Genomic DNA, 21,671 nt, shown 5'->3' on the forward strand with positions numbered 1-21,671 from the left:
TTCATTATGCCTATTATAATGCATTATGGCTATTATAATGCATTATGGCTATTATAATTCATGATGCCTATTATAATGCATTATGCCTATTATAATGCATTATGCCTATTATAATGCATTATGACTATTATAATTCATTATGACTATTATAATGCATTATGCCTATTATAATGCATTATGACTATTGTAATACAGTATGACTATTATAATGCATTATACCTTTGCATTGAGGAAAGTGTTTGAGACACTTCTATTGTATAAAGATAACACACCACAGTTAGTGATCTAAATATATTTCTTACTCTCAACCCTTATTTATGGCCCATGTTCCAATAATGGTCTCTATGGTGTGCTTATAGCCATCTGGATCCACTCCATATTTTGATTTGACCTCTCCTTAATTGTATGTTCTGTATGTTATACAATGTATGAAGCAATATAATATATACTGTATATTTTGAAGCCTCATGCAGTTTTAGGTATTTGTGCCACTGGTAAGCTTTGAACGGTACCCCTGGCGAACACACAGAACTGAATAACATTTTCATGACACCATTACAATAACAGGGCTCATTATGGAATGCAAATGTATTTTTCTACTTAAGATGAAGAAGACAGTCATTTCAAACATGTCAAACAAATCAAGAGACTATTAATGACACAGTGATCTGAAAACAAAAGGGCAAATTACTTGAGATGTTCTGGGGAGTACTAATGTCTGTGAGGATGACAACTTCAAAGAGTTTGAGATAGCACACACACAAAGATCCTGTGAAAATATGCTTCTGAACGTGAGATGGGTGTGTGTGTGTGTGTGTGTGTGTGTGTGTGTGTGTGTGTGTGTGTGTGTGTGTGTGTGTGTGTGTGTGTGTGTGTGTGTGTGTGTGTGTGTGTGAGAAAGAGAGAGAGAAAAAGAGAGAGAGAAAAAGAGAGAGAGAAAAACCTCCACCAGATGATTAGAAAAACAGATAGCTTGTATAAGGTAATTGGTTTCAATTTCACTTTAGACTCCTTAAAATAACACCAGGGCTGGGCTGTTTTCTTTACTAACACCAGGGCTGGGATGTTTTCTTTACTAACACCAGGGCCGGACTGTTTTCTTTACTAACACCAGGGCTGGGATGTTTTCTTTACTAACACCAGGGCTGGGCTGTTTTCTTTACTAACACCAGGGCTGGGCTGTTTTCTTTACTAACACCAGGGCTGGGCTGTTTTCTTTACTAACACCAGGGCTGGGATGTTTTCTTTACTAACACCAGGGCTGGGATGTTTTCTTTACTAACACCAGGGCTGGGCTGTTTTCTTTACTGACACCAGGACTGGGCTGTTTTCTTTACTAACACCAGGGCCGGGCTGTTTGCTTTACTAACACCAGGGCCGGGCTGTTTGCTTTACTAACACCAGGGCTGGGCTGTTTGCTTTACTAACACCAGGGCTGGGATGTTTTCTTTACTAACACCAGGACCGGACTGTTTTCTTTACTAACACCAGGGCCGGACTGTTTTCTTTATGAACACCAGGGCCAGGATGTTTGGATTACTAACACCAGGGCCAGGCTGTTTGCTTTACTAACACCAGGGCCGGGCTGTTTGCTTTACTAACACCAGGGCTGGGCTGTTTTCTTTACTAACACCAGGGCCGGGCTGTTTGCTTTACTAACACCAGGGCTGGGCTGTTTGCTTTACTAACAAAAGTGCCGGGATGTTTCCTTTACTAACACCAGGGCTGGGCTGTTTGCTTTACTAACACCAGGGCCGGGCTGTTTGCTTTACTAACACCAGGGCCGGGATGTTTGCTTTACTAACACCAGGGCCGAGCTGTTTGCTTTACTAACAAAAGTGCCGGGATGTTTCCTTTACTAACACCAGGGCTGGGCTGTTTGCTTTACTAACACCAGGACCAGGCTGTTTTCTTTACTAACACCAGGGCTGGCTGTTTCTTTACGAACACCAGGGCCGGGCTGTTTGCTTTACTAACACCAGGGTTGGGCTGTTTGCTTTACTAACACCAGGGCCGGGCTGTTTGCTTTACTAACACCAGGGCCGGGATGTTTGCTTTACTAACACCAGGGCTGGGCTGTTTTCTTTACTAACACCAGGGCCGGGCTGTTTGCTTTACTAACACCAGGGCTGGGCTGTTTGCTTTACTAACACCAGGGCCGGGATGTTTGCTTTACTAACACCAGGACCGGGCTGTTGCTTTACTAACACCAGGGCCGGGCTGTTTGCTTTACTAACACCAGGGCCGGGCTGTTTGCTTTACTAACACCAGGGTCGGGCTGTTTGCTTTACTAACACCAGGGCCGGGCTGTTTGCTTTACTAACACCAGAGCCGGGATGTTTGCTTTACTAACACCAGGGCCGGGATGTTTGCTTTACTAACACCAGGGCCGGGCTGTTTGCTTTACTAACACCAGGGCCGGGCTGTTTGCTTTACTAACACCAGGGCCGGGATGTTTGCTTTACTAACACCAGAGTCGGGCTGTTTGCTTTACTAACACCAGGGCCGGGCTGTTTGCTTTACTAACACCAGGGCCGGGCTGTTTGCTTTACTAACACCAGGGCTGGGATGTTTGCTTTACTAACACCAGGGTCGGGCTATTTGCTTTACTAACACCAGGGCCGGGCTGTTTGCTTTACTAACACCAGGGCTGGGATGTTTGCTTTACTAACACCAGAGCCGGGCTGTTTGCTTTACTAACACCAGGGCTGGGATGTTTGCTTTACTAACACCAGGGCCGGGCTGTTTGCTTTACTAACACCAGGGCCGGGCTGTTTGCTTTACTAACACCAGGGCTGGGATGTTTGCTTTACTAACACCAGGGCCGGGCTGTTTGCTTTACTAACACCAGGGCTGGGATGTTTGCTTTACTAACACCAGGGCCGGGATGTTTGCTTTACTAACACCAGGGTCAGGCTGTTAACCAAAGATGTCCAATACAGCAGGTCTCTTTGCGACCTTTGCCCTCACAAGGTTTTGCATTCTAATTTAGTTAATTGTGCATTTTGAAGGGGTGAAACACCACCAGTATGGACACAGCCAATGAACTCTGCCCCAGGTCAGGTAAAATCATCCCACACAGACCAATATTTGGCTGCAATTTAGATTTCTTAAAACAACCTAATGTCTCTGTTTTGATTATGAAACAGAAATTTCATGAATACATTCATATGAGGATATCAAAGTCACACACACACGCACACACACACACACACACACACACACACACGCACACACACACACACGCACACACACACGCACACACACACACACACACACACACACACACACACACACACACACACACACACACACACACATCCAGCAAATGATGAGTTATGGATCTGAAAACGCAGAGCTGTTGATTCAGGTGCCATCTGATTATTTTTGGCCACCAGGAGTGTCTGGAAAATCGGTGATAGATGTTCCAGGCTCACCTCTTCACCCCACTAAAGAAGCCCAGAGACAGTAAGGGCCCCTGCTGCACAAGGACTTTATGAATCTAACATCTGATACTGCCAGGGAAACCTGATCTTTTTGCTATTTTCCTGAGTTTCTACTAATCTCTCATTAAACAGGCGATAATGACTGAAACCCGAGGTGCCATCAGAACAAAGGGAGAAGCATTAAAGAAGCCCCATATGGAAAAGATGAAATGCTGAGATACTGTATTATACGGAGCTCTTATGTTTTATATTCTGCTCGTCATAAGACAGGACGGGAAGGGAAGACTTTGTCGCCTTAAAGTAGCAAGGAGGCAAAGGAGAGTCTAGCTCCTCACAGGTTGTGCTGTGGCTGCACGACGGAGCCAAGCTTAATGTGCTTCCTGTTGCAGTACAAATTGAATGTTTTTATCAACGCCTACTGCTTGATTAATCCAGTGGTGTCTTTCCCCCTGTTCTTTCTCCGTGTGTGTGTGTGTGTGTGTGTGTGTGTGTGTGTGTGTGTGTGTGTGTGTGTGTGTGTGTGTGTGTGTGTGTGTGTGTGTGTGTGTGTGTGTGTGTGTGTGTGTGTGTCTGTGATTGTGTCTGGCCCAAAATAGGTTTAAAGACAGAACTAGGCATCCACAGCGCTGTAACCTAACCCTCCCACACAGTAGGCATGAGATCCACCATCTGTTGTTGTGAGAGGATACCGAGTCACTGTGTGTGAATGCCCACCATGAAATCTCACTGCATTTGAACAATGTTCTGTTTGAGAACAGCTGTGAAATACCCCCTCTCTATTTTGTGGCTTCATCCGCCCCAAACCTCTCCTGATAGTAAGCAAATATCCAAATCCTTCCTTTGCCAGTTAGAAGGGAGCATCTTTCTAACCTTTAAAAAGTGTTCCTATTTAACAATAGTGATCACACAGGGGGAAACTATATAACTAACTTGCAGACTGGTAATCCCAGTAGAAATTAATTTCACATATTCGAGAAATAGACACTGCCATTTCTTATGTATGTTGTTGTTTCAAGTATCAGCCAATCAGCCGTAGCCTTGCTGAGTTGTTAGGCACACACAAAAAGAGGAAAATCTATCCCACAGTTCATGCAAAACAAGCACCACTGTGTGTGCAATGGAACCTAGCCATGACATCACTGTCCTGGGACTTATGGTAGACCTTTGAAACAAGCCAAATGAATGTTTGGGGTGTAGTGTGAAGTGCTGAAACATATGTAGTCAGACTCTTAATCTCTAAAATAATCACTACGACTACCTCTGGCTATACCTCTCAACATAAAACTCTCAACATTATTGGTCTACTTGAGAATAAGAGCAAAACTATTGGATAAAACGTTGACTTTAAAAGCCTGAAAACAGAGTATCCTAGTGGGAAATCTCGACTGGGAGAAATGTCGGGAAAACCCACCAGCACTTTGATTTATCATACAAACATCAAAACCCAATGTAGGGCTAAATTCTGCAGTAAAAGTAGCCATTAAATGTGTCCAACAAACATTTTACTGAGCGGCAGTGCCCACTTCATCATCCATCTACCTCTATACCGCATGGACATAGAAATGATCACAGATACAGTAGTAATCCCTCATTATAAAATGTCCACACCGCTTCGGCTCTGAATGATAGGAAATCAGTGTACCCTCGCCGGCGGCTAGAAAGTGATGCCTGTCCATCTCCTTTGCCTTCAAAGCTGACCCACCATCCCTTCTGAAAGCTAAGCAGTCCAGAGGACTGAGAAGAGCTTGGATTAATTGAGAACCCGGGAGACGAAAGCCCTTCAGATGGAGAGGGTATGTATTATGAGGAAGGCTTGCCTTGACAAAGCATTCATCTCCTCAATGGTTTCCTTAGGAGTATCCTCAGTGGAGGTGGTGCAGGTCAGATAAGGTTAGGTCACCCTTTCTCTAATGTAAGGAAAAGACTGACACATAGCCTTCAGCACTTAGAACGTCCCTCAGAGAATGTCAGGGAGACCTCACGGCTTAAGACAAAAATATAAACAAGCTGTACTCCTTTTTTTAAGCTCCCTTTTCCTCAGAGAGAGCTTTCTGCTTTTCTTGCAACATTTAGTGTCGATTTGAATAACAAATTCAAAATGCACAGTGCAAATATGTGATTTACCAAAAAATCCCCAAGGAACTTTGTGTCTGTAATTTTTTTATTTATATATCAAACATGGTCAGAGCTCATTTCCCCCCTAAATAAGCAGTACTCACTTTCCGACTGAGATGGTAATGTTGTTTTGTTTCAAATGCGTATTAGGAAGTGAACTAGTCCAGGACAAACATAAAGTGTACTAGGTTGTTGTACAGTACAATTAGTGATTCCTCTGGATGGCTGCCTGCGTGTCAAAAAAATAAATAAATGAATTGGACAGCACTCCAACATATAATCTTCAGTAATTCATTTATTGCCCTGCATGGACACATTTGTGACTCCAATTTCAGCACTCAAAATGAAATAGGCCATCATTATAATTGCCCCCCATTATCACCCATGCCGGTATGGTAAAAATGAAACCAAAATGGATTGTTATTGCTGTACACTCAAATATAGTTGAGGAAAACCATGAATGACAATCAACGAGACACCAAGCAGCTACAACTGTTCTCCAGTGGTCTCCATTCAGTCTTTAGCAAACAGCTGGATGATCCTCTTGGACCTGTGGGCACTACAGCCATCAGACGTCTGGCATTGCCATCAGCCATCAGCCACTGAGGGAATGCTTCCTTTGAAATCAAAGAAAGCTGCTATACTGCCCAAGTTGCATTGTGTCCAATGGCAGCAATCCTGCTGGACCTGTAGGCAGCCTTACACTGTGATCCAACATGGTTGACCGACCGGTGGTTATCTCCTGCCAGCTCTGTTTGGATGGATCATGTGGAAACTCAATTGGCTGCTGTCACCATTTTGGAGCTGAGCCAAAAGGTGGATCAATACAGCCCAAATGCACTTCCTGGACGACTGCTGTCATTGAATTAGGCGCTGGGCCATAAACTTCACACATGTCATGAAATAATCATTGTCCAAATTGAAGACCATGATTATTTGAACATTTGAATCAAGTGTGGAACCAACGCAGCTCTCCAGCACCAGAGTTTCCCAGCCCTGCTCTCTAGTTAGAAGATGCTGTGAGTCTCTGACACATTAAAGATGGACTTGACACAATAGTCATATTTTAAACCGTTCAAGAATCAGTGTCATGGTATTAGAAGGCTGTCCCCAGCTTCATTTCGACGCTTCTCTTTGATATATTTTATAGAGATTGTTATGTGCGCAACAAGTCACATGATATTCTAGACATTCTGCAATGCACAACACCCGTCCATCTATCCAACCAACCACCTCCCAGAGCCTTTACCCTCCCTCGTCCCTCCCCAGTCATTGTTACTCTTAACAACAAAGTCATAATCCCGGGCTCGTGTGTTTCTCACAAAACAACCCACAAATGGACCAGCTGTCATGGAATCTGGTAGTCTCCTCCAAGATAGCGCCATACAAGAGCCAAGAATGGAAAAAAACGATGACTGAGGAAAGTGCTTTACAAACAAGATAGAAATAATAAACAGATACTGAAGCAGACAGCAGCAAATTATTATTTTAGTGCCGAAAGCCAAATATTATTTCCCCCCCAGGAGTTTATCTGTCTCCTATTATAGATTTATGGATATATCTATAGATTGAATTGTATCCACCCAAAACGTGGTTTTGTTTTAGCACCCCTTTTAATTACACATTTATTTTCCCTCTTGCATGTTTTCTTATCATTCTGTCACAGTGTAATTTCAAGATTTATTGTGTGTAGGCCTATTTACAATTGTCTTCAATCTGAATCAACAGTGCTGGCCTTGCCAGTTGCCACGCAAAGTTGGGATAATAAAACATAAACAATGATTTAAATGCAACACCAGTCCTAAAGTGCAGGGACATTTGTATGCATCTTGTTGAATTCAGTCAGACTATCTATTATGGTGTTGTTCATCCATCATTGTTAGTCAGTTTCACTTAATTGGTAGGTATATCTTCTTTTCCAATCGGAACTGAGAAAGATTGGGAAACAAATAGTACAATATAACTTGACCTATATGCCTGTTGGATTGTAGAGGCGATATTATGCTGCGTGATTTTTTTTACACGAGCATTGCATGTCATGTGTCACTGTCCCTTCCACTCTACGTAACCCCTTTTGCTCCCCCACCCTCTCCCATTCCCTCATGCTCACCTACGTCGCTCTCAGCAGTTAGTCCATCCGAGCCACTCTCTTTCCCACTTACCAACAGAAAATACGTTCGAAGAGGACTTGCTTTCGGCGGAGAAAGAACAGCGGCGGGCAACCCCAAACTCTCACATACCTGATCCTAGATGTAGCCTAGATAACTTTTCAGGGTCTATAACACGTTTTACATGTTCGTTTTACATAACGATTACGCCCGTATTTTTATTTATTTATGTCCATGACATTTGATTAATCCATCCACTTTCGGGAAACTTCTGGAATTCTGAAACATTTAGTGAACAAGGAGTTATTTTGGTTATCAATCCCTTTGTAACAATTCAGTCCACTTGTACAGGAGGATGTATTTGAGTGTAATTTCAAAGGTGTAGGTGTAGTGGTGCGTTACCTGGAATCATTTAAACAGAATTTTACATCGGAAATCAAAATGGATCTTTGGGGAGTTTACCTATTTCATCTCGTCTTCTTCGGTAAGTAAACAGGCGTATTTTCTACCTGTACTGCCCTACGAGATATTGCAACTATTGAGTATTGATAGACACGTTCATCTGATCAAGATTTCATGGGATACAGAAACCAAGGAGATTTTCAGTTTTGCAACCTGTTCGCAATATGCAGAAAACCCGCATATTTAGATAACTATTTCTGTTGAGCGAATAGGCTACCAAAGTACATTTAGGAAAATAAAGTATGCTTTTATTTTCTATCACTGACCTATGTATATTTCAATAAAACCATGTTCCCACTAGCACAATAATACATTTCGGTGGAAGTTGATTTTATGGTAGAAATTATGAGGAGTGATTTAGTTGTTGCCGCGCAATAATTTTGCCTACATTTTAGTTGTCGGATATTATGTTTACGCCATTTGGAGAATCTGCGATTACTTCCTTGCAATGTATGCCACATTGAATCTCAATATGAGGTCGAAATTAAGTGACTGACTAGCACTTCATAAGTGTTCTATGGTGTCCTGATACCTATATAAATAATTGATATGGCCCAATAATCCGCATACACCATTATGACGGGATATTGTCAACATGTGGGCTATTGTAGGAACTCATTGAAATTGTGTGTGTACGTGCGTGTACATCAACTACTCTCTGACAACATTAGGCTACAACCTAGCCCAAAGACCTGCACATGATGATAATGAGTTGTTTCATTTTAGCATTCAAACAGGGCCAGATTAAGAAATTGCCTGACCACAACCCCTGTAAACAAATCCATGCATCAAAATGCAATTCGATGGGTAGTAAGTAAATTTACTGTTGAAGAAATAGCCACTTTATAATAAAGCCATAATAAAAATCAGCATTTTTTTAAAAAAACGCATTTCATGCAATTCTACCTCATGTACGTGACAGAACACATTAACTGAATGTTTTTTTAATACCACAACTTGATTTAATGGTTGGGAAAAAACTGGGAAAATTTGCACACTTTTTTAAAATGAAACACCATTTTCCACCACCATGCAAGAGTGGCTAATGCTACTTCCAGATTTTGTGCCAGCTTTCAGCCAGGGGTAAACAACAGACCATTGCAACTTGATTGGCTAAACGCAATACGCAACATCCTGTGCTATCATTCCTAGGCATTAGCCACTCTATCATTATGGTTGAAAATGGGGTTTCATAAAGAAAGCATATTTTTCCTGTTTTTTTTTCTTCTGTATTCTCGCCATTCAATCGAGTTAAGGAGGCAATCGAAGCCTTTGTAGCCTGAATGGAGAATGTTTAATGTACAAACTGGTCCACGGGGATACGAGTCTTGTCCAATCTAACTGTAGCATTCATAGGACTCTAGTGGATATCATTCTATCTAATCCTACTTGGGCATATATTTACTAAATTCAAGAAGATACATCACGTTTTTCCTTCACTTTATGAGTGGTGCTGGTGAAACCTTCACAATTTACTGGTACCCTCATTTACTGCCACTGCATTGAACTTTTCTACTGATCGTTTGACTGCCGCTGCATTGAACTGTTCTACTGATCGTTTGACTGCCACTGCATTGAACTGTTCTACTGATCGTTTGACTGCCACTGCATTGAACTGTTCTACTGATCGTTTGAATGATTTCAGATTAACAGTATAGAAAAGGTGACACATTCCCCCATATTAATAATTTCAACCAATTTCACAGAGGTACCTGGGTGGCTTCGTCATCATTGTTGAATGACAGACGCTCTCAGTGTGATTGGATGAAGTCGCTATCGATTTTTTGCCTCTGATGCGTGCAAGTGAGAAAGGAGAGCCGCAAGTTGTAAACTATCAATGTCTATTAGTCAAGACAACACTGACATGTTAATCCTGACCTTGTTGCAAGGCGGGGATAATACCATTATGGTTATTGACACGGCCATGACACCAGAGTTGATCATTCCTATCTCAATTGGGAACTGGCATTCCCAACTCATCAACAGCTGGCTAACAGGAGAACAGACATTTACACTCAGTATTGATATTCTCTTCAGCAACTCCAGGACTGTTTTCATTAGAGAAATGAAGGGGTTGGAGGTGGGGAATTCTGAAAGGAAATGAATACAGTTATGCATTGAGAATCATAACATGATATGATTCAATGTCTATTCAATTGGCATAAGGTGGAGAAGAGGTCTGTTTAAGCCAATTGGATGGTCTGCCATTTTCTTCTCTGAATTAGGTGTTTGCAGTTGTCATCAATAACGGATGGATCTTGCTGCTATGCATCCATAACTAGCTTTACCTCAACAGAAGCATAATGGTGCAATTTTCCAGCTTAAGTATTCAATCATTGTCTTTTGTTCTCACACAAACTTGCAGTATTATAGGTGTTTTGTATTTGCATTGGCACATTTCTGAGGTAATTGCAGTGTTGTTGAGCCACTTGTCCAAACTAATGAGCACAGGCAACAATTCAATCCATCAGAACAACGAAGGCACAGTGTACATAGATCACAATTTCTGTAGATGACATTATGCATTTATGTGGCCTACTGACGAGGCAGCAGTGTGGTTGATAAGACTGGGGTTTAACTCACATAACCATGTCAAACAACAGCATATAGATAGAACAGCCTGTTTGATCAAACTGCTCCCATTGCACATCGATAACACTGGGGATTCATAATGATGTCAATTTCCAGGAATGCAATAAAAGAGCACATACTGTACTAAAGGAAACACTCGGTCTGGGATGGAATCAGTGACCATCTGTAAAAAATAGACCTACACATATTACCATCTTTCCATGGAGAGCATTGTGAGAATATATGGTTAAATATAGAAGAATATTCTACAGCTGAATATACACTGAGTGTACAATACATTAAGAATACCTGCTCTTTCGATGACAGACTAACCAGGTGAAAGCTATGATCCCTTATTGATGTCGCTTGATAAATCCACTTCAATCAGTGTAGATGAAGGGGAGGAGACAGGTTAAAGAAGGATTTTTAAGCCTTGAGACAATTGAGACATGGATTGTGTATGTGTGCCATTTAGAAGATGAATGGGCAAGACAAAATATACAGGGTATGTTAGTAGGTGCCAGGCGCACCTGTTTGAGTGTGTCAAGAACTGAAACGCTGCTGTGATTTTCACGCTCAACAGTTTCCCGTGTGTATGAAGAATGGTCCACCACCCAAAGGACCTCCAGCCAACTTGACATAACTGTCGGAAGCATTGGAGTCAACATGGGCCAGAGTCCCTGTGGAACGCTTTCGACACCTTCTCGAGTCCATGCCCCTACGAATTGAGGCTGTTATGAGGGCAAAAGGGGGTGCAAGTCAATATTAGGAAGATGTTCCAAATGTTCTGTACACTCAGCTTTGACACATTTTTCCGCAGTATTACTTGTATTATATGTTTTAGAATATTTTTATTCTGTACTGGCTTCCTTCTTTTCACTCTGTCATTTATGTTAGTATTGTGTAGTAACTACAATGTTGTTGATGCATCATAATTTTTCTCTTATCACAGCCATTAAACTCTGTAACAGTTTTAAAGTCACCATTGGCCTCATGTATAAATCCCTGAGCGGTTTCCTTTCTCTCCAGCAAATGAGTTAGGAAGGACGCATGTATATTTGTAGTGACTGGGTGTATTGATACACCATCCAAAATGTAAAATTAATAACTGCACCATGCTCAAAGGGATATTCAATGTCAGGTGTCCTTCTTTGCGAACTTTTCCGAATTTTGCTGTGTTACAAATTTCAAATTGATTAAATTGATATTTTGTGTCACTGATCTACACACAATACCGCATAATGTTATTATGTTTTTAGAAATGTTTACAACTTAATTAGAAATGAAATGTCTTGAGTCAAAAAGAATTCAACCTTTTTGTTATGGCAAGCCTAAATACGTTCAGGAGTAAAAATGTGCTTAACAAGTCACATAATGAGTTGCATGGACTTAACTTTTGTGCAATAATAGTGTTTAACATGATTTTTAAATGACTATCCCATCTCTGTACCCCAGACATACAGATAATTGTAAGGTCCCTAAATCGAGCAGTGAATTTCAAGCACACAACCACAAAGACCAGGGAGGTTTTTAAAGTCAAGAAATGTGTGAATACTTTCTGAAGGCACTGTGTTTGTATGTATGTATGTATGTATGTATGTATGTATGTATGTATGTATGTATGTATGTATGTATGTATGTATGTATGTATGTATGTATGTATGTATGTATATATATATATATATATATATATATATCAAAATACCGTATGTTAGGTTGCTGTAAACCTCAGTGATTACTCATTAAGACTAGCTGGTTTTGTGAAACTACAGTAATCTCTACCTCTTTGGGTTCGAGAGAGATGTAGACCAAGAGGGATGATGATCTTCCGTCCAGGGCCTAGGGTCTCCAAGAAGACATTCATCTAACAGGAAGGCCAGATACTGCATTCAGATGAGTTGGAGCTCAGTGTGAATAACCACCTTGTCCACCCCAATGAGAAAGGAGAAGAATTTGAAAAGCCAGAAGAGACTGTCCAAGCATTGATCGTATCTGCATGATGAATGTGCACAAGGTTTGCCTTTGACAGATCCATATGGGGGCCAAAACGATACAGGATTGAATACGTTTGTGCAATGCAATGTTCCCTTTTTGGTTTTTCTATTTATTCGCCCACCATGTTAACTTAGAGATACCATCTATGGTACATCAGTCAGATCACTACCATTTGATATCAAGGAGCCAAGTCCAACTGTAGCGCAAGGTGATTGCATTGAATATTATTGGTTCATATTGAATGGGTAAGAAATGATCTCTGGTGGCATTGAGACTAGGAACCATTTCAATTTGAAAATGATTGACAACTACTCCACAGCAGGAGTGAGAGTTTTGAATTGGTAGGGATTAATCTAATGGCTGAAAATGAGCTTTAAAGCTATCAAACTTATGACATTTCTGCTTTAGAAAAATACAACAGGCACTAATCACAGATAAATGAGCACTTTTACAGTGTGTAATGTTCACACCCGATTCTGTCTGTATTTCAGTACGAGTCAGACAAACCAAAATGCAGACAGATTGATTCACTTCTAACGGAGTCAATGGGTTCCTCACTATTCTAATGGAGTCAACGGGTTCCTTACTATTTAAATGGAATCAATGGGTTCCTTACTATTCTAACAGATTCAATGGGTTCCTGACTATTCTAATGGATTCCTGACTATTCTACATTTTAGTCATTTAGCAGAGGCTCTTATCCAGAGCAACTTACCGTAGTGAATGCATACATTTCATGCATTTTTTGTTGTTGTACTGGCCCCCTGTGGGAATTGAACCCACAACCCTGGCGTTGCACACACCATGCTGGCATTGCAAACACCATGCTCTACCAACTGAGCCACAGGGAAGACAATTCTAATGGAGTCAATGGGTTCCTGATTATTCTAAAGGAGTCAATGGGTTCCTTACTATTCTAATGGAGTCAATGGGTTCCTTACTATTCTAATGGAGTCAATGGGTTCCTGACTATTCTAATGGAGTCAATGGGTTCCTGACTATTCTAATGGAGTCAATGGGTTCCTGATTATTGTAATGGAGTCAATGGGTTCCTGACTATTCTAATGGAGTCAATGGGTTCCTGATTATTGTAATGGAGTCAATGGGTTCCTGACTATTCTAAGGGAGTCAATGGGTTCCTTACTATTCTAATGGAGTCAATGGGTTCCTGACTATTCTAATGGAGTCAATGGGTTCCTTACTATTCTAATGGAGTCAATGGGTTCCTGACTATTCTAATGGAGTCAATGGGTTCCTTACTATTCTAAGGGAGTCAATGGGTTCCTTACTATTCTAATGGAGTCAATGGGTTGCTTACTATTCTAATGGAGTCAATGGGTTCCTTACTATTCTAAGGGAGTCAGTGTGTTCCTGACTATTGTAATGGAGTCAATGGGTTCCTGATTATTCTAATGGAGTCAATGGGTTCCTCACTATTTTAATGATTTCAATAGGTTTCTCACTATTTTATGGATTCAATGGGTACCTCACTATTCTATCATATAGGCAATGTGATGTTTAAGGGTTTTGACATTGTGGGGCATGACCTGTGTCTTTAATGGAGACACCCCCAAGCATGCTATCATCAAGCATATTGGCTGTGTTCTTGTAAGGGATTTGTCACAAATCTCATTTGAGGCAGGTATTACCCATGATGAGCATATAGCAGATGTGCACGGTTTCTCATGTGGGAGAAATGGCCAAGTCATTACAATCACATCAGATGCTCATATGTATCATTGTTGATGATAAAAAATAAAAAAAAAATCTTATTGTTCTCTTCATAATAAGACTTGTCCTGAGGAGTAAGTGTGACCCTTTGTCCTTGTGAGGTAGAACAATAGAAAATACATCACTGAAAACTGCAACTGATCTTCACATTATAAAGAAATATTAGGAAGCAATCAATTTCAATATTGGATTATAATGCCTATAATAACCAATATAACAATATTATACTATTGTCACAAGCGTCACATCATAAAATGATGTGATTTTGATGTCTTTGAGTAGGTCACATGAACAGATTTCATTCAGATCTTGTTTTTATACAGTAGTGGAAACAATTTCCTCCTCAGACTTGTATCATTTCAGTTAAGTACCGTTGCCATTTCATCCCCTGAATAAAAATAAATTAATCAAAAGGACACATACTGTAGCATCCACCTAGTTATCCATCCATCCAGACCCAGTCATTAGTGTTTGAGATGTGATCATCATGATATTCTTCCTGGTAGAACCTGACGTTAAAAGCTGTTAGCTGCCTCTGTTCCCTTGCTATTGTCTGGGCCTTATAGATACTTTAAATCCTATTGTCTGGGCCTTATAGATGCTTTAAACCCTATTGTCTGGGCCTTATAGATACTTTAAAACCTATTGTCTGGGCCTTATAGATACTTTAAAACCTATTGTCTGGGCCTTATAGATGCTTTAAACCCTATTGTCTGGGCCTTATAGATGCTGTAAACCCTATTGTCTGTGCCTTATAGATGCTTTGAACCCTATTGTCTGGGCCTAATAGATGCTTTAAACCCTATTGTCTGGGCCTTATAGATGCTTTAAACCCTATTGTCTGGGCCTAATAGATGCTTTAAACCCTATTGTCTGGGCCTTATAGATGCTTTAAACCCTATTGTCTGGGCCTAATAGATGCTTTAAACCCTATTGTCTGGGCCTTGTAGATGCTTTAAACCCTATTGTCTGGGCCTTGTAGATGCCTTTAAAACCCTATTGTCTGGGCCTTATAGATGCTTTAAAACCCTATTGTCTGGGCCTTATAGATGCTGTAAACCCTATTGTCTGGGCCTTATAGATGCTGTAAACCCTATTGTCTGGGCCTTATAGATGCTTTAAACCCTATTGTCTGGGCCTAATACATGCTTTAAACCCTATTGTCTGGGCCTAATAGATGCTTTAAACCCTATTGTCTGGGCCTTATAGATGCTTTAAACCCTATTGTCTGGGCCTTATAGATGCTTTAAACCCTATTGTCTGGGCCTAATAGATGCTTTAAACCCTATTGTCTGGGCCTTGTAGATGCTTTAAACCCTATTGTCTGGGCCTTGTAGATGCTTTAAACCCTATTGTCTGGGCCTTGTAGATGCTTTAAACCCTATTGTCTGGGCCTAATAGATGCTTTAAACCCTATTGTCTGGGCCTTATAGATGCTTTAAACCCTATTGTCTGGGCCTTATAGATGCTTTAAACCCTATTGTCTGGGCCTTATAGATGCTTTAAACCCTATTGTCTGGGCCTTGTAGATGCTTTAAACCCATATTGTCTGGGCCTAATAGATGCTTTAAACCTTGCTGCCCGGAACTTTGCCATTCATCTAGTGTCAATCAGCTTGATGGCTTTGACCTTTCCTCCTGACATTATTCAATACTACACGTAATCATCTGCCTACAATATTAAACCCTACTAGCTCCAGACAACACATCATGTAAGGAGTTAGGAGCGAGTCACAGTTGAAGAACTCCTGAGGTCCTTGGCTCAGGATTCATCTTTGTGGTCATTTGGAAATTACTGTTGATACCGGAGCTAAAAATGCGAAGTTGGACTGAAATGGTACTTGTTAGAAGTAGGGCTCTTGGTAGGGCTAAAAGCTGTGGCTCTCCCCTCACCAGGCCTGTTAAGAAATTCAGGAGATGGCTCTGGGGTTATAGACATACAGTGGCCTCCAAGGGCCAAACAGAGCCTCATTAGTTCGGAGTCTGTCGGCGGTTATCCAGAGAGAAAGCCTGTTCCAGACAGGTAGACACAGCTCCTTTGTGACACAACTTCAAATGGAGGGCTTAAGCTCGGCTACCAAATAGCTACCCAGTCTGCCACTGTGTTTCTGGGACATAGCTATCTTGGGATGACTGACTGAAGTTTTATTTAGGTAGATAGGTTTGTTGGAAAGAGAATGGCCGTCAATTGTCCAAGGACTTATATTTCAAAGTTCCTGTAGTAAGCTGTGAAATGTATATTTAGATTGCACAGATTGCACCTAATACAGACAATATGGTCTTTGAGTGAGAATGAGTATGTTTACCTAATATTCCATCTGTGATGAAGAGGAAATGTGAGGAAGTGTTTCAAGGAAGACTGACTCCCCTTCAGATGCGACATCAGCAGCCGGTTTACCTGCGTCAATCGGAAACAGAGCTGCGGACCTGTGGTCCACTATAGTTTTGTAAGATCCTCAGAGAAATAATTTATTTAATTAAATGTCAGACTTGAAATTGCAGACTGTTACTGGTTTAAAAAAGGCGAGATTGGAGGTGAAACCATGGACCTCTTTCTGTTCCTGCTAGGATAAATTTGGACTCTTTTGATAACTTTCATCATAGTGTTGTTTTAATGGAGTTATTTTTGTTTCACGTTCCTTTTAACTTCTCTTGCATCAGTAAACATGAGAGGTGCTGTGTACAGTTGGTATCTTTAGGATGAAATTTTTGTTTTCACCAGGTATCCCTCTCATCTTTACTACCAGAAAATCTAAAACGATTTATGACAGTATTCATCCTTTCTTCATCCCTTTTTAATCCCTGAAGTTTTGGAGATGTAAGCCAAAGAAACTGAGGAAACAGGGGGAAGAGTACACAAAATACATAATTGAAAAACGGGAGATAGAGCCCGGGAGTGAGCTCTAAGAAGACATCGCTGGCAAAGCCGTGATGGATGTAGCTGTCTAATTTCATTGTGGTCGCAACACAGCTTTTATGACAGGCAGGATGAATGGGATCCACTGACTGAACAGGTTTTATATCCATCACTATGCATGTATTATTTGGTTTGTTATTATTTTATTAAACGTAAATGTGGCCTCAATCTCCATGGCATGTAATTACTATGGGGCCATTTAAATGTTTGCCTACATGCACAGTGAAGTGAATTACACTGCAATTCAGCAACCCAATAAAATCCAGTCTAATCAGTAGGCACAGCCAGAATACCAGTCAGGCCATGGCACCGAATAGTTTTTTGCCGAAATGAATCCAGTGACGTTTATTTTCATGAGGGGCTCTTCAGTTAATCAAATCCATTAAACCAGTCTAGTGGCCTCATTGTGGTTGTTGATATAAAGTCTGATCTGAAATGTTTGTCTCCAAGTAATAAATCGTATCAGTACTGTCTGGCCTGTACCAAGAAATCAGAGATCTTTGCTTGACAGCAGCCCAAATACAGGAAATGGCATAATGGCAACAAGAGACAGACATACCGGTAATCCTTTGACCCCACAGGCCAAACTGTCTTTACTCTGGCCACTCAGTAATTGTAGCCGTTATAAAGCAGAGTCATAGGACACCACTGCCAGCATTGGAAATGCTGTATAACCTTGTAATGTGGAGATGATAGAGGTTGGAGTGGTGCTGCCTGATTTCTCCAGTGTTCCAGGAAAGGAAACAAACCATTACCAAGGCAGCAGACAGGAACCGGCTGGAGGGCACCTGTCTCTGGAAGATTCCGTGGATTTACAACATCTGGTCCATGCAGGAGAGGCTGCCACCTCCGCTCACCGCTACTTGATTCATTATTTCAGACTCAGGGAAGAGGAGGCAAACTGTAATTGCAAATCCTCTATGCACAGAACAAGTCTTCCCCTTGTTCATCATTGGGATGTGTCCTAAATATTTTTAAAACTAAAGCATTGTATTTGGGACAAATCATTCACTAAACCCTAAACCTCAACTAAATATTTTAATAAATCATGTGGAAATTGAGCAAGTTGAGGTGACTAAACTGCTTGGAGCTACCCTGGATTGTGAACTGTCATGGCCAAAACATATTGATACAACAATTGCTAAAATGGGGAGAAGTATGTCCATGATAAGGCGGTGCTCTAACTTCTTGACAGCACTGTCAACAAGGCAGGTCCTACAGGCCCTAGTTTTGTCGTACCTGGACTACTGTTCAGTCGTGTGGTCAGGTGCCACAAAAAAGGAAAATTGCAATTGATTCAGAAAAGGGCAGCACGGCTGGCCCTTGGATGTACACAGAGAGCTAACATTAATAATATGCATGTCAATCTCTCCTGGCTCAAAGTGGAGGAGAGATTGACTCCATCACGGCTTGTAGTTATGAGAGGTATTGACATGTTGAAGGCACCGAGCTGTCGGTCTAAACTACTGGCACACAGCTCGGACACCCATGCATACCCCTCAAGACATGCCACAAGAGGTCTCTTCACAGTCCCCAAGTCCAGAACAGACTATGGAAGGCGTACAGTACTAAATAGAGCCATGACTACATGGAACTCTATTCCACATAAAGTAACTCATGCAAGCAGTAAAATTAGATTTAAAAACAGATATAAAAAACACCTTATGGAACAGCTGGGACTGAAGCAACACAAACATAGGCACAGACACATACGATAACATACACACGACACACACACGTACACATAGATTTTGTACTGTATATATGTGGTAGTGGTGGAGTAGGGGCCTAAGGGCACACAGTCTGTGAATGTATTGTAATGTATTTTATTATTGTATAAACTACCTTAATTTTGCTAGACCCCAGGAAGAGTAGTTGCTGGCAAGCAGCAGCTAATGGGGATCCATAATAAATACAAATACAAATTTGGTCTTACTTTGCAAAATGATTATGTCGCAGCTATGCTCTTTGTTTCAGTTTGGTGACTGTTTCACAAAGCCATGCAGTGCGTTCACAGCATTACTATAACTGTGATTTGAAATTTAAGCACTCTACCAAAGTATTACAGGGGAGAAAGCCCAGATTTCCCACAGACGTCACCAGCAAATGTATCCTCTAGGTGAGCCAAGGCACATGACACGAGCCACCAAGTTCCTTCAGCCACCTCATTACTGGGCATCCTCTGAAATGCTGACGGTTGGATCTGTAAAAGGGTTGTGCCTCTGCCATCGCTCCGTACCCAATCCCACCCATTCCCATAGCTTGTTAGGCCCTAATTAATTGGATTGAGAGAATGTCAGTAAGCATTTGACAGGTCTGTGTGAGTGGCGGCTAAGAACACAGGCCCACTACCAGGGTTCTGCCCCTGGAGAAGATCACTCCATATTAGGCCCATTGACTCTCTTTCTCAGAGGCAGGGGATATAACACAGATTTCGTGTTAACCAGTCAAATGAAGCAGCACCAACCGCACTTAGTTTGCTAATGACTTTCATGACTGGCTTGCGATATAGGTATCAACAATTATGGTCTGGATGACTGGTCATAATGATGGTAATATTAGAGGGCAGATACTGTAGGCTTTTTTCATGCAAGAACAAAGTTTGTTGATAAAGTTCTACAGATTGTGTGATTTTGCACAAATGTATACTTTAATTGCACTGTATAGTCAGTGCTTCTGATCTTCTCGAAAGACGTGAGGAGGAATGACATTTCACAGATTGGGAGTAAGCCATGCGTGACCAATCCTATGGTCCATATACAGTGCATGGCATCCATCCATATAAGGCAGTAGCTGAGGAAGTTTGGGAGGCCCTCGTGCCAGCCTGGGTCAGCCACCGAGTTAGACTCGATAACATTACCGGTAGGAGCTGTGACATCATGTGGGGAAAAGCCTTCGGCAACTACAAGAGCTTGAGTCTCAGTCCAAGTTTTTGGCAGCTTTGTTATTTCTTTGCGGGGGTTGATCCATTGCCCTGCATTGTAATGAGTCTGCGCCTCATATTCCAGCTCACAGCATCACACTCAGGGAAAAAAGGGCGTGCAGTGCCTGAGCCTTGTTGGAGGGAGGCAGCAGTGTAGATGAGCCATGTTGGAGGAAGGCAGCAGTGTAGATGAGCCATGTTGGGGGGAGGCAGCAGTGTAGATGAGCCATGTTGGAGGAAGGCAGCAGTGTAGATGAGCCATGTTGGGGGAAGGCAGCAGTGTAGATGAGCCATGTTGGAGGAAGGCAGCAGTGTAGATGAGCCATGTTGGAGGAAGGCAGCAGTGTAGATGAGCCATGTTGGAGGAAGGCAGCAGTGTAGATGAGCCATGTTGGAGGAAGGCAGCAGTGTAGATGAGCCATGTTGGGGGAGGCAGCAGTGTAGATGAGCCATGTTGGGGGAAGGCAGCAGTGTAGATGAGCCATGTTGGAGGAAGGCAGCAGTGTAGATGAGCCATGTTGGGGGAGGCAGCAGTGTAGATGAGCCATGTTGGAGGAAGGCAGCAGTGTAGATGAGCCATGTTGGAGGAAGGCAGCAGTGTAGATGAGCCATGTTGGGGGAAGGCAGCAGTGTAGATGAGCCATGTTGGAGGAAGGCAGCAGTGTAGATGAGCCATGTTGGGGGAAGGCAGCAGTGTAGATGAGCCATGTTGGAGGAAGGCAGCAGTATGGATGCAGAAAACCGGCTGCTGCTTGAGATTACCTGCCTCAGTAGTCTTGTACATGCCCTTCGAACCCGAGAATCACCTGTTTGAGGTTAGAGACAACATATGGCAGTGTTGTGCGAAACAAAAGGTCATGTTGAAATTGCTTAAGCTTTCTCCCTTTTCTGTAAGGCCATTGGTGAAGCAGCAAACCTTCCAGACTGGTGTTCCTGCTCCTGAGAGAAAGTTCAGCATTCTTGGTCGATGTAAGAAAACAAACAAACAAGTCCAAAAGTTAAGAATAGCTATTTAAGAGTTGCTTGCTGTTTACCATCATTTTATGACGCAGGTCTAATAACAGGGAGAAATGTGTCAGGTAAATGTAGGTTGCTGGCTAGCTAGCGTTTGCTTAGATTCTTGCTGAAAGCTCTTGCTTTACCTCATTTGCTTTATGACTCGCTGTGGGCAGAGATGGACATTAATTTATCTAGTCTGTTACAATGATGCAGTCATTACGCAAGTGGCAAAACTAAAACAAGTGAAAAAGTCCCATATGTTCCTGGTTTGACCTGCTGTTTCCAAGGTTAGGTGGAAAACAACTATATTGGTGAGAGATCCTTGAGTTAGCTAGTGACCTACCTGGCTTGCTAGCTGCAGAGGTGCACAAAGCAAGCTAAACATGAGTTTTCTCTCCAGTGAAT

General features: G+C 41.8%; 1 protein-coding gene across 2 annotated transcripts in view; it reads left to right on the forward strand.

The window, feature by feature from the left end:
* Positions 1-7,649: 7,649 nt before the first annotated feature.
* gfra4b (GDNF family receptor alpha 4b) overlaps positions 7,650-21,671 on the forward strand; it is an 88,173-nt gene continuing 74,151 nt past the window's right edge. The window contains exon 1 of one of the 2 annotated variants that reach the window (XM_014199110.2): positions 7,650-8,153. In XM_014199110.2, coding sequence (XP_014054585.1) covers positions 8,111-8,153 — 43 coding nt within the window. In that variant the 5' untranslated portion in view covers positions 7,650-8,110. The remainder of the gene's footprint in view (positions 8,154-21,671) is intronic. The other variant, XM_014199109.2, reaches the window with a different exon arrangement.

This window comes from Salmo salar, chromosome ssa05 (assembly GCF_905237065.1).
Source record: "Salmo salar chromosome ssa05, Ssal_v3.1, whole genome shotgun sequence".
NCBI classification, from domain to species: Eukaryota; Metazoa; Chordata; class Actinopteri; order Salmoniformes; family Salmonidae; genus Salmo; species Salmo salar.